This window comes from Primulina eburnea, chromosome 2 (assembly GCF_022965805.1).
Source record: "Primulina eburnea isolate SZY01 chromosome 2, ASM2296580v1, whole genome shotgun sequence".
NCBI lineage: Eukaryota > Viridiplantae > Streptophyta > Magnoliopsida > Lamiales > Gesneriaceae > Primulina > Primulina eburnea.
Window position 1 is genome coordinate 34305354 of NC_133102.1, and position 14716 is coordinate 34320069.

At 37.4% G+C, this 14716-nt stretch overlaps 1 protein-coding gene across 1 annotated transcript; it reads left to right on the forward strand.

The window, feature by feature from the left end:
* The first annotated feature begins 7131 nt into the window (after window positions 1–7131).
* Window positions 7132–14262, forward strand: LOC140823043 (probable serine/threonine-protein kinase PBL16). Its single transcript, XM_073184130.1, has 6 exons — window positions 7132–7616; window positions 8116–8423; window positions 8510–8645; window positions 9316–9452; window positions 13023–13146; window positions 13758–14262. Exons 1-6 carry the CDS (start codon window positions 7553–7555, stop codon window positions 14120–14122), a joined length of 1134 nt encoding a protein of 377 aa, XP_073040231.1. The 5' UTR covers window positions 7132–7552; the 3' UTR covers window positions 14123–14262.
* The last annotated feature ends 454 nt before the right edge of the window (window positions 14263–14716 follow it).

The window sequence follows — 14716 nt, forward strand, 5'->3', positions numbered from 1 at the left end:
TCTTACCACCTCTTTCTGCTCCCTCCACCCTACTTCCTCCGAGCCGGTTGTCCATCCTTGTGTACCGTTGGGCATCTTCCAAGTTTACATATTTCTCAACTCGAGCCAACAGATCATCATAGCTCGACGGAGGCTTCTTGACCAGCGACTTGAAAACTCCCCTCCCCTCAGTCCTTGTGTAAAGGCACTTATCATGATGTCAGGGGTAGCCGTTGGTATCTCCAGCGCTGTACTGTTGAAACGCTGGACATATTCTCGCAAAGTTTCAGCCTCTTGCTGTTTCATTGTGAACATGCTCAAATAATTTTTCTGGTATCTTTTGCTGCTAGCAAATCGGTGCAGGAAAGTCATAGAAAAATCCTCGAAAGACTGTATGGAGTTGAGCTGCAGGGTATTAAACCATTGCTGGGCTGACCTCACCAACGTGCCCAGAAACACCCTGCACCTGACTCCATCCGAATATTGGTGCAACAGAGCCGCATTCTCAAATCTCCCCAAGTGTTCTTCGGGGTCCGTATGTCCGTCATATTCTCCTACATTTGACTGTCGTAAATTTGGAGGAAATCCCTCTTCCAAGATGGCTAGTGAAAAAGGACTTCCTCTCTTGGGTACCGGCGCTCGTCTTCCTACCTACTGCCTCAAAATCCGTATTTCCTTCTACATCTCCCCTCTCTCACTAACTTCCCCACTTTGGAGGGGCTGCGTCTCTTCAACCCGGCTCTGGTGGCCATCAACATTTTCCTCTCGCTCCTGGTGAGCGGCCTGCTCTTCTGCAAACATAGACTCTTGATTCCTCTTCATGGCCTCATCCACTGTCCGGGTGATAAATTGGCCCAACTGTTCCAAGGTCAAGTTTCCCACATTCTCATTGGGACGGGTTTTCTCGACTCTTGTCTCGTGAAGAGGCTGCTCGGCTCTTGTTTCTTGACGAGGTTGTTCATGTCTCGTCTCAAGACGCGGTTGTTCATGTCTTGTCTCCACATGAGATTGTTCTGAGGACACGATGATGCTGAGTTAGCTCTTCTACTCCCTCTCTTGCCTACCATCTCTACGTCTCAACTCCAAATTTCCCACAGACGGCGCCAAGGTATCACGGGAAATTTAGGGTCCTATTCCAACAAGTGTCACTAGTCCAGACGCAGATTTCAAATTTGTCCCGAGCCTGAAATCACGAATAAGACCGTTAGAAGAGGGCTATGAGGGAGTCCTGGCGTAACCCTTCCGTCTCTCAAGTCAGAGACTGAGGATATAAGTGGAGAGCAGCTAAGAGTACTGTTGAAAAACAATACAATGAATGAATTAACTGAACACTCAAACCTAGTATTTATAGGAGAATTCATGGGCTCTTGATGGGCCCGTCTTCCATTTAAGCTAAGGATGGCCCAGGGGTAGTGGGCCCATCCATGGGGTATCAATGCTCATGATAGAATATATTTCTAAAAAATTATATGGATATGATGGCCAATCGAGAACATTAATTACACTAATCCTTTAAAATAGATAAATGTGAGCAATAATTTCTAGGATTTCAACATATATCTTTGTAGGAAGAAATTCTTACCATTTTGTTACTCGGAGGTTATTTCGTCGTTTTTCTAGGAAGAAATTCCTACCATTTTGTTTTGGATTGAGAATTTTTTTAAAAAAAATTATAATATTTAATTAAAATATCTTGTATTATTACTCGGATCATCCAGTTTTTTTTAAAAATATATATATAAATTTTCAACCAAGCAATAAGGATATATTTTCTAAAATAAAAATTATTACATTTTTTGACAAATTTTCTCCAATTATATATATAAACTTAATGCAGTGAGTTGCATTTTTTCTTATATATAACCTTAATGCAGTGAGTTGCATTTTTTCTCCAATTATATTCTCCAATTATAATTGGAGATATATATATATATAATTGGAGAAAAAATGCAACTCACTGCATTAAGATTATATTATATCTCCAATTATAATTGGAGAATATAATTGGAGAAAAAATGCAACTCACTGCATTAAGATTATATATATATATATATATATATATATATATATATATATATATATATATATATATATATATATATATATATATATATATTTATATATATATATATATATATATATATATATATAATTGGAGAAAAGATGCAACTCACTGCATTAAGGCTGTAAGTTGACCACATACAAATTGCAATTGCCTAACCGAGTCGAGTATGCTGAGTTTGAAAATAATTTAGGGGATTTCATTTTTTATGAGAAAATAATATATGTGTAAAAAAACACTTAAGAAAATAAGATAAAAAAGAAAAAAAAAATCTAAGTCCACTTGATTTTAAAATAAAATTAACAAAATAATAATAATAATATCTATACTTAGTAACCAAAGATTGAAACATGTAATTTCTCAATAGACTTTGGTTTTTTCTTTTTTATTTTATTTGTTCAGATGAATTTTTATTTTTTAAAAAATACATAAACTATTTTCCACATAAAACCAAAACTCTCAAATTCATTTTCCAATTGATCAGCATAACTAGCCACCAGTTGGAAAAGAATTCGGTGGACAGTTTCAATTTTTGGCAAAAACAAGATCAAATTTGAAAAATAAAAAATACAAGCTAATACTGCAAATTAAATAATAACATGACAAAAAATTGGAAAATATAAAATTTACGGGACTTAAATGTAATTTTTTATATAAATATATATGTGTGTGTATAAATATTGAAATTCGAGCAATAATTGCTTGTATTTCAATACATATTTATTTTTTTAAAAAAAATCGTTTTGGTTGAACCTATCTTTGTGAGACATGTTCGTTAATTACCATATTTAGATAAATGTCAATGAACATTAATTGCGATGAACTGTGAAGAGAAATGAGTCCGTTAAAGAAAAATTTGAACGTTGAATGGGATTTGAACGTTGGAAGAATTTTATAAAACGTTGAATGAGATTTAAACGTTGGAAGAATTCAACCCTTGAAACGTCTACTAATTTTTTTCTAAAAAAACTAAATATCGAAATAGCTATTTTCAAGCATTCATGCTGTAATTGTTGTAAGACACACATTTTAAAATAAGAGGATTCTAATACTAGTAAAAATAATGTAGTTAAAAATATTCCAAAAATCATGTCGACCCAACGACATAAAAAAAAGACAGTGTATGAAAATATACATGATCTCTCAGAACTCATAAACATGATGTGTGGAAAATAAGGCCCTTGGGTTAGCGTGTGCATACCCAGCCTCGTCTACTCAGTTTTCGGCATCTCGAGTCTCCTCATCGATATGCTTACCCGCATCATTCACACCTAGTGAGTCTAAAGACTCAATACACCATAAACGTTATAACAAGTACATATACATAACATGCAACAGTGAAAAGTATTGTAATCAACATACATTTCATGATCTTAAAAATGTGAACTTAAAAATATCGTAACAAAGCATAAAATGTCTCAACATATCATCATATACGTGTTCATTTTCTTTAATTGAATTCAGTTCATTAGTTGTGACTTTCGTATCAGTTATATCGTATCAGATTTATTCGATTGATCTATCTACGAATAACTGTGGTACCCGACGACGGGACATCAGCGATAATATATTACTCATCCACTGAGACTTGGACTTACATGTCATCATATTCGTATTAGTCACAACCAACTTTCATCCTTCAAAACATGTCATCATATTCATCACTTATAAAAATCATGCATATACATAAATTTTTTTTAAAACTAAGTATGCAACGCATTTCTCATAATTACATAAAAAGTCGTGCTCATGATAACATATACATTAAAAACGTGTATTTTTGTGATCAGGGCCCTACCAGGACGGCTAACTCGACTACGAAATAACCGTTTAGCCCCTGCAAACCCTAATTGACCATTTTACCCTCGGACCTCAAAATTTCGGCTCGAAACCAACCAAACACTTCAAAACATATTTATAATAATTTCCTAGACGTAAAATCGAGCTCGTTCCATTACTTATACGATTCGTTTTAAAACTTGTACCGGAGTCCCGATTTTAACTCGAAACAACCCAAAACTCCACCAAAATTTTCCCAAATTAAACCATGACTTGAACCTACATAACCAGCCCTTAAACCCCTTGTTTCAAACCACCTAATACCCTCAAAGACCCTTGACCAGCTGCTGGAAATTTAGGCACTTCTCAAGATCCAAACCCTAGTGCACCTAGCCTCCCAAAACTCGATCCTAGGCCCGAACCAACGTGACCAGCCCTTAAACAACTATCCTAAGACAAAGACCACGCCGTGAACTCCCTCCTGGACCAACCAAACCCACCCCTAAAGTCCCATGCACGTGGACGTGAGAGCTTCTCACAAACACCACAAAGTCGAGCTCCAAACGCGTCTATCGCCTACGATCTTCACCTAGCCCACAACTAGCTATGCTCGAGCCATCCTATGCCATTTCTTGGACCCACCAGAGCCTGTCCACATCCTGGGACCGCTGTTACGCCACTGCACACTCAAATCTTTCGATCTAGCCACACCCGAACCAACCACAAAGGTAACTAGCGCTCGGCCTTCATCGACCCTTGACTACCTAGCGACTCCAGCCTCTTGACACCATGTCTCCCAACGTGTACAGACTTAAACACACAGCCGTGGCAGCCCCTTATATAAAAACCAAGAAAGCTGTGAGATACAAGCCAAAAACGTGCATATTTCATGTCAACCCTTACAAAAACGATACCACATGCTTGATTAAATAATTTCTCATGAAAACACACAAACACAACAACAATAAGTAGCATGAATGATGAGCAAAATAATATTTATGGCATGCCTCTACGTTTAAATGCTCGAAAACTTTGATATCTACGCGTAGGACGAGCACCAGAGAGACGGGGAAGGGACTTTCTTGAAAGCTTTGAAGAATCTTTGAGTTGGCTGCTGTAAATTCGAAGGTAGGCTGCTGGTGATGAGAGGGAGGGGGCAGCTGAAGCTTACTAGGTTTATATTAGGTTTAGGGTTTGCAAATGATGAGTTAAAATCATAATAAAAGGTATAAATGGGTCCTTAATTAAAATAAAGGAGATTAAAATAGTTTTAGGGCCATTATACAATATAATAAACCCGTCAAGCCCAATAACACTCTCGAAAAATATTTCGTTTTGGTATGTTTTTGAAAACCTTGTTTGAACCCTCAAAAATTCAGTCGAATCGTTAAAATTAACGTACCGGTTAAAAATATGACCCGACGAGTAAAAATACCCAACCAAGGCTTGGGATGTAAATGAACGAAACTGTTTGCGAGCTATTCGAAGCTCGGCTCGATAAAAATCTCGTTTGAGTTTGTTTGTTAATCATATCAAACCAAGCCCAAGCTCGATTTTGAGCTCGAAAATTTAATCAAACCAAGCTCAAGCCAAAGAATATTCGGCTCGTGAGCTCGCAAACATGTTCGATAATCGGCTCGCGAGCTCGAGCTCGGCTCGTTTAGGTGGCTCGCAAACATGATTTTAGAATGCTGAATAATATACTGATTTATGTTTTTAGCTCTTATTTGTGTCGTTTTGGTTATTTATGAATGAATTTACATTTTTATGTATGATTTAAAATTAATTTATAGATATATTTAATTTTTAACAAGCTCGATTCAAACTCAAACTCGAGCTCTATTCTACGCTTATCGAGCTCGAAAATGAGATGAGCTCAAACCAGGCTTGTTAAACATGCTAAACGAGATTTTAAAGAATCAAGCTCGAGCCTGGCTTGATTAACATGCTAAACGAACTTTTAACGAGCCGAGCTCGAGCTTTTCTCGAGCTCAGTAATTTCAATACAAACCGAGCTCGAGCCTGACAATAGAAGCTCGAATCGAGCTCGAGCCTCAAACAATTTTAAACAAACCAAGCTCAAGCCTGATACTGTTTGGTTTGGATTGGATTGTTTATATCCCTAACCATGGCCCATTTTCAAAAATCATACTTAATTACACCATATATTAAATAACTAAAAATAATTATATAATAAAACATTTTCCTAATTATCCTCAGTCGCCGTTCCTCGTTCCAATGCAAAATGCAACTTAAAGCCCTAATGCATGAAACTTTAAATAAAACATGAAATGACATACATAACAATGCAATAATCACTACTGTAAACTTTAAAATAATTAGACACATATTTTAATAAAACCTTAGATTGTATACAGTCAGGTTACGTAGTTCAAATTTCTTATGCCTTACACCACTTCCTTCAAAAACTACTAAAACATTGAACAATTATTGAAATAAAAGATCTTGGACACCACTCATTTGTCTACCCTTATGTTGCTCAACTAGCACGCGCATAAAATTCAATCAAATCATCAAGGAGCATCGAGTGTCGTACAATCACTCGAGCTATCTGCTGAAAGCAATCTACATGATAGTTGCATTAACTGTTGAGTCAAAAGATTCTTACAATCAGTCTTTATTATTGACTGGGTTTATATTAGAAGTTTCAGTATAGATAGTAGATAAGTCTTACTTGAAGTAAGTTGTTACAATGTATTGTGAAACTAAAATATTCTAATGAATTCCGTCATAATGGAAGAAGTGGATACATATAAGAGTTAAACCTTCGAACTTCCATAAAACTATGTGATATTTATTTTGTGCACTTTTTTTACCAGCTCAACTTGAAAATTTTGAAGTTAAATGAAAAATAAATTTCAAGACCTTTCCGCATTTTGAAAAATAATTTTCAAATGTCCAACTGTATTTAATTTGTCGAGAGAAAAAGTGTTTTGGTATCTAACAACTATTAAGACTAACTCAAAACATTTCAAGTTAATTTTTTTTATTCAATCCATTCTAAACAGATCTTAACAATTTTGTCATAACTTTGTAAATAGTTTTTAAATTTTCTAATATTTAATTAAAATCCCCAATCCGATCTAGACAAATTACATTTCATTTTCTTACTATATTTCAATTAATGATACTTCAAATCCATGGACCGGCGGCACAATTCCACAGCTGCAGCTAGAATGAAATCCATCCAAGTCCTCTTGTCTGCCAACAATTCAAGAATAAATGAAGAAAAAGCGATCGACTAAAAATACGATGAAACCATTAATAGATACCCAGAAGAGGAAAAGAAAAAAGGAAAGGAAAAAGAATTCATGAGTGTGACGTCGTGTATATCACCTTTTGTGGAGTGGGCATGTAGAACCAAACAAACAAAAAGGGGGTTTATTCACACGCTTGAGATAAGTGGGGAGAAGGAAGAAATGATGGGAAAAGATTGGTTTAGAATTTTAGTGCTGCTTTCCTTGGCGCACTAATCAAGTCCAACCCAGAAATTCAACTCTACACTCTATCCAATCATTGCGCACGCAGTTCGTTTTCCTTTATGTTGAACTCTTGGGTAACCTCTTTTCTTGTTATTTGATTAGAGTAAGTAGATTTTTTCGACGAAAATGGTGTAGTGGGCTGTTGAATGAACTTTCAGGACGTGGGGTTTTTGGGTTTTTCTTATTTTGTTTTTGTTGGTTACTTCTTGTTTGTTTGGTGTGTGATATAATGGGGAATTGCTGGTGTGGGTGGGAACCCTCGACATACAGAGTGTCCTCCAATGCAAAGTCGGGTCAGTTTTCTTTCTGGTTTTCTGTCTTACTGCTGTTTGAGCTCATGCTCAACCACTGGGATTTATGAATCTTGGGATTTAATTCATATTTCATACAGTTCTCTCTTGTTTACGGTGCCAGTTGTTACTTTTCTGCATATTAAACTAGATTATGAGTTCGAATTTGATGTCAAAAATTATACAGTATATTTTTTTAGAAGGATTCTGAAGTTGTGCTCCTTTTCAGTTTTCTACTTTGCTGGTTCTCGTTTTTCTTTTGTGTTTCCTGATCTTGTGAATATGCATATTTCGTTCATGTGTAGGGAGGACATAGGCGGTAGACAGAATAACTCTTTTTATCTTTTGGCCAAGTTTTTGGTTCTCTGTCCTCTGTTTTATATTTTAGGAGTTATTTTTAATTGGTCTGGTAGGTTTTTTGAAAAAAGATCTAGGATTTACAGTCAATATTTAATCTGATAAAATACGTCTTGAGTTTTATATTTGTAATTCGGATCTGCAGAATCTCCGAAGGATCAGAGTCCATCGGAGAAGGCCAGGAAAGATGACAGTAAACTACCATCAAATCCTGAAGAAGTCGAAGACCTGCGTCGATGTGTGTCAGCCAAGCCACTCATTGCGTTCACATTCAATGAGCTAAAGACCATTACTGGAAATTTCAGACATGATTATATGTTGGGCAGAGGAGGATTTGGGAGTGTGTACAAAGGGTTCATTCCTGAGGATTTACGAGAAGGTCTCAAGCCTATCACCGTTGCTGTTAAGATTCATGATGGAGATAACAGCCATCAGGGCCATAGAGAATGGCTGGTCAGCAGATATTTTTACTTAACATGTCACGTTAGTTCAATATCTTTCTTGATTTTTTTCAGTGGCAATTTTGTGGTGTTTTGTAGGCGGAGGTTATTTTTTTGGGGCAACTTTCTCATCCGAATTTAGTGAAGTTGGTTGGATATTGCTGTGAAGATGAACACCGAGTTCTAATATATGAGTACATGGCTCGGGGTAGTGTCGAAAACCATCTCTTCTCAAGTAAGTAGACATTTCTCAACGTCCAAATGTCCACTCACATATGCATGCGTTATACACCAACGTTCAATCACTTGGTTTTGAAGTGATTTTTCTGAAATAGTTAATGTGGAAGTGTCCTTGTGATGTGTGCTGTTGGTATAGAAATATCCCTTTTTCCATGTATTAGATAAGACAACAATTTTCTTGTTTCTTGATACGATTTTTATTGTATCTACTTTTCTGATATCCATGGCATGCATGTATTTATATCAGCGAAAGTTTCTGATCTACAATATCAAGATACTATCAGCCGAAAACAATTAGTTGAATTACTACTCAAAACTTCTAGTGGTTTTCTCTTTATAAAATACGATCCATTATTGCTTTGCTATTAGATTGACTCACGTGCTTCGTTGTTATCAGTAGTTGTAATTGAAACATACAACCACTAGAAATAATACTTGCAAGCTTGTATTTAAAGTAAGAAGCTTTGTGAGTTATGAAGCCCACGTCAGGTGAGTTGCATATAATTCTTGTTAGAAGGGGTTTATTACATTTTCTTGAAAACTTCTAGCCTTCAGTTGATCAGCATTGCATACATTGTGCTTTCTTGAATACCAATTAGCACTTCCATGGCTTGTATGTGCTTTTTGGTTATGACTAATGGGAAGATGCTTATACTTGCCCCCAGGAGTTTTGCTTCCTCTTCCATGGTCCATTAGAATGAAGATAGCATTTGCTGCGGCAAAAGGCCTTGCTTTTCTGCATGAAGCAGAGAAACCTGTGATCTACCGTGATTTTAAGACTTCTAACATTTTAATGGACATGGTTAGTTATCGAAAGCCCTTCTTGATAATATCGAATGAAAAGTGATATTGTAGGGGAACATGTAATATCATAATTTCTAATCAAGCCTCACAGATTCAGAGAGGTATGTAGAGATTGAAAAGCAAATAATATGAAAAATATTTAATATGAAGAACTTGATAATAATTTCCCACAGTATTCTCTGTACAAAGACATTCTTTCCACCACCCTAGCACTCGGGAAGTTCCACTACCAAGAACGAAAATGACAGAATGCTAACTACCTTCCTTTTTTTTTACATTTTATTCTCCTCACAACTTGAGCTTTTCTCAACTCTTCTAGTATAAAGTTGTTTAATACTGGGGCTGGTACTCTCCTCAGAGCCCATTCCCTTTGCATCCATAACAATTCCCACCCCCTCAAGATCAATCTATCCCCAAGATTGAAAGCAGGGAATTGAGCATCAAAATCAACAGCATCTTCACAGGTTGAGTCTTCAGCAGGATGCCCTTCCATTTAACCAAGATCTGCAGAATTTGTTCACCGCGTTTGAACTTTGACCTTTGCGATAGTATTTGTTCTGGTTCAAAGTTCTGGGCTAAATCAGAATCCAATTCTTTTGGTAGCCTTGCCTCAGTACAGGATTCCCAAACATCTTCTTCAGACAAGAGACATGAAAACAGGATGTATCTTTGAGCCCTCAGATAGACGAAGCTTGTAAGCCACCTTCCCGATCCTTTCAATAATATGAAATGGCCCGTAATACAGGGCTGCTAGTTTTTGATATACCCCGTACCAAACCGTTTGCTGCCTACTGGTCTTAATTTGAGAAAAAAACATATTGTTAATTCTGAACTCCACATCCTCCTGTGTCCATTTGCAAATTTTACCATTTTTTGTTGTGCTCGCTTCAAATTGAACTTCAATTGTCGCAACAACTCACCTCAATCGCTTAATTCAGTGGCTACAGCCGCCACTAATATTTCCCCAGGAAGATACTGCAAAACATTTTTTTTTTCTTACATAAATTATCTCAGAAGGGTTCATTCCAGCAGAAGTTTGGAATGACGTATTGTACCAAAACTCACTCCAGTGTAGCCAAGTTACCAAATTCTTGGTTGTTTCGATGCAAAACAACGCAAGTAAGTTTCAATACATCTATTTAACGCTTCACTCTGTCCGTCCGTCTCCGGATGGGAGGTTGAACTCATCTTGAGCTTTGTACCTTGTAGCCGAAAGAATTTTGACCAGAAGAGACTCATAAATACTGAGTCTCTTGTCACTAACAATTGATTTGGGTACGCCGTGCAACCGTACTTCCTCCTCCATAAATGTTTCCGCCACTGCTTTAGCTGAAAAAGGGTGCCTCAACAACAGGAAATGCCCATATTTGGACAGACGATCAAACACAACCATTATTACATCGAATCCATTTGACTTTTGTAGGCCTGAGATAAAATCTCTTGCGATATCTTCCCATATCGCTTCAGGTAGTGGTAGTGGCTGCAGTAAACCAGCCGGTGTCATGGCTTGGTATTTTTGCTTTTGCCATTCGAGACATTCAGCCACATATTTTTGTACATCCCTTCTCATTCCTATTAGTAGAAGTTATTGACAGTCCTTTTCAGTGTTCTCAGAGCCCAGAATGGCCCCAATCGGTGATGAATGAAATTCTTCCAATAATGTTCGAACCCATGGCGATTTACTTGGGATTACGAATCTTCCTTTAAATAGTAAAAACCATTGACAAGCTGGTAATGTATAGGGGGTGTTTTCCCTTGCAGAATCTGGTGTTTGATACATTGAAATCCAAATTTTGCTCTACAGCCTTTTTTATTCCATCAATATCTACCCAAAATGGCACTGACAGATTTTTTGGTTCAACTACCTCCCCGGACAAAGCATCGGCAGCCCCATTTTTCTTCTCCAGCCTTGTACATGATTTCGAAGTCGTACCCCGTTAATTTAGACAACCATTGCTGCTGGTCCGGTCTTGATATCCGCTGATGTAAGTAGTTTTTTTTTTTTTAAAGATTTATGGTCTGTCATCGCAACAAATCTTCTCGCCAACAAATACGGTCTCCAGTGTTGAATTGCCATAATAACTAAAGCCATCAACTCTTTCTCATAGGTGGACTTTTAAAGTGCCGGATCCGATAGAGCCTTGCTGAAATAAGCTATAGGTTGTTTTTTCTTGCATCAAAACAGTACCCACCCCTGTTCCTGAAGCATCACATTCAACGACACATTCTCGGTTAAAATCCGGCATACACAGCACCGGTGCTGATATTGAAGCCTTCTTTAATAACTCAAATTCTCTTGGACCTTGTCATTCCAGCAAAAATGGTTTCTTTTTAGCTGCTCGGTCAAAGGTTTTGTGATTTTGCCATAATCTTTGATAAACTTCCTGTGATAACCCGTCAACCCAGAAAACCCCGAATTCCTTTCGTGTTCCGAGGCAGCGGCCACAGTTTTACACAATCAACTTTCCTCGGATCCATGGTTATTCCACTGTTGCTGACAATATGTCCCAGATACTGTATCTGAGCGAGGTCGAACTGGAATTTCTTTTTGTTCAACTTTAACTGATGGTGCATTAGAATTCCCCTCTCGCCACTTGTGATTAGGGTTCCTGATTGACGTACCTTTATCGACGCCAATCTTCGAACCAGGTGTTCTGTTGGCTGGATTTTCACCGATATTTCAAGGTCCCAGTTGTGTGTAAGGCTTGGGCCTAGCATTTCCAGAATCTGTTAGTTGGGCCCGATTGGCCCACTTGCTGGAAAACCCTCCTCTATTATCTGCTTTGAATCCCAGCATACTTTGCGAATACGTTCGGCCCACAAAATCACCATACAGCTCTTTTTCCACCATCGGCCTCAAGATGGTGCGCGAATTGTGGGTTTTGATCCGCCGTGATACCTACATCGACGGGGTTACTTCTTCTGTTTCAAGGAAGCCAGTAATTCAAACAGCGTTGTTGATTGTCTGATCTCCTAGTCAATTCGTCGGTGAAACTTTCCCAACTCATAAACGGGAATTTTTGTGTGATCCAGCGGAACCAGCGTACAACCTGCTGTTACTTGTTGCCCCGCCTTCCCTAACCATCTCATGGGATCAGTGCCACCAATCAGATATGTCAATCCTTTAATGAGTTGCCTGAGTTCATCCGCGTCTTCCAGATGCACCCTCCTCTCCTCTCTTTTGTTTTCCTTGTGGAAATTCCAGATGCAATTCTTTGTCACACATCTGCATTTCTTCCCTATTCTCAAGCTGTGGTTTCAGCAGCTGCTCCACCGTCGCTTTAAAATCCAGAAATTCGGTCATTGTCTTGGTGAGAGTTTTCACATTATCTTGAATATCAGCGATCGATTTCTCCATTGCTTCCATTCTTGCATCTGAACGTGTGATGGCCATGCTTTCATAACTCTTCTAGTATAAACTTGTTTAATAATGGGCCTGGTACTCTCCTCAGAGCCTGCTCCCTTTGCATTCATATCAACATGCAATTATATAATCTTGTTTCCATCATTCATTGCCATTTCATCCGATTGGTTTATGTGAATGAACATGCGACAAACTCCATCTCAGGACTACAATGCAAAACTCTCTGATTTTGGTCTGGCAAAAGATGGACCGGTTGGGGACGAATCTCATGTTTCAACTCGCATAATGGGAACATACGGATACGCTGCACCAGAATATATAATGACTGGTATGTGATTTTATATGATTTGGTTTTCAGAGCTTATGACCTTAATATTTTGTAAATAAATACCTGTATTGCTTATATTGTTGCTTCGATATTTATAATTATAAAGAATAATAGACCGATGAGTTTATAGTGTCTTTTGATCCCACCAGGGATGCACTCATGCACAAGTAATTGTGACGATTTTTTAAGTTTAAGATGGCGCATATGCCTACTAGACTAATCTTTTGGGTTTGAGCTTCCTCGTTAAACTTTATGACCAACATTATGCGTGGCTGTCGGAAGAACCAACAGTGACCTGGGAAAGGTTTATCTTTGGGTCAATATCGATAATATGGCTCGAGTTCATATCATACAGTGGATTAAAATGCATGCATCAAATACTAATAGGTGAATGAAATTCATAAAGAGTGGGATGCCATGGATGTCTACTAATAAGAGGTGGATAGTGATCTCTCACCTCATACTCTAATATTTTAGGTTTGAGCTCTCTTCTTGAGCCTAGGACCTAACATAATATTTTTGTTTGTTTTCGCTCGTCTCTTGCACGTCATCCACACCAAGTATTTACATTCTATAACAGCGTTTATATTTTGTTTCTTGATGCACAATAGGCCATTTGTCTTCTAGAAGTGATGTATATAGCTTTGGAGTCGTTTTACTCGAGCTTCTCACGGGTAGAAAATCTTTGGATAAATCAAGACCAGCTCGCGAACAGAACCTGACAGATTGGGCTCTCCCCGTCCTCAGAGAAAAGAAGAAAGTTCTCAACATTGTAGATCCAAGATTGGAAGGAGATTATCTCACAAAGGGTGTCCATAAAGCAGCCATGCTTGCTTATCATTGCTTGAATCGGAATCCGAAAGCAAGGCCTTTGATGCGAGACATTGTAGATTCCTTGGAGCCTCTCCAGGTTCCCTGTAACGATCCAACAGCAAAGTCCACCTTCACTTTTTGTAGTGAAAACTTGGAAAATTGAGGATATATTCTTCTTCTTCGTTTGAATTTATACACTTTTATTGGGGTGCTTCTGGTTCATGTATACTCGAAGTTTAGCTGGAGTGTATATCAATATCATCATTTAAAAATCAAGCATAATTAATTCATACTAGTGCATACAATATTTCGTAACATCAAACTTGAATGGAAATCTCGATCACCAAAACAATATGTGTACTTTTTGTATGGTGATTGCTCTTTGAGATTAGAATTGGTTTTGTTTGGTTTTCCGATTTCAGAATGGAGTGGACACAATCCAACTTCCTCTCCAAAAACTTGATGGATTTGAAAAAAAACAAAAAAAAGTGTTAAAAATAAATGTTAATTAATTTGAGATTATTGAAAATCTTTTATGATTATTAACTCACCGTCTTTTCAAATCAAGATTTGAAAATACGAAGATACATGTACTCAACAAGATTTGAAAATAATAAGAGTTAATAAATCATTTTTTTAATTAAGATTTTTTTACCAATCTTGTCATTTTATATGAATAATGCAATTAAACATACAAGAATTTGCTCCCTCACGAAAATCAAAGTGAGAGAACTTGAAGGGAGAAGCCATTGATTTC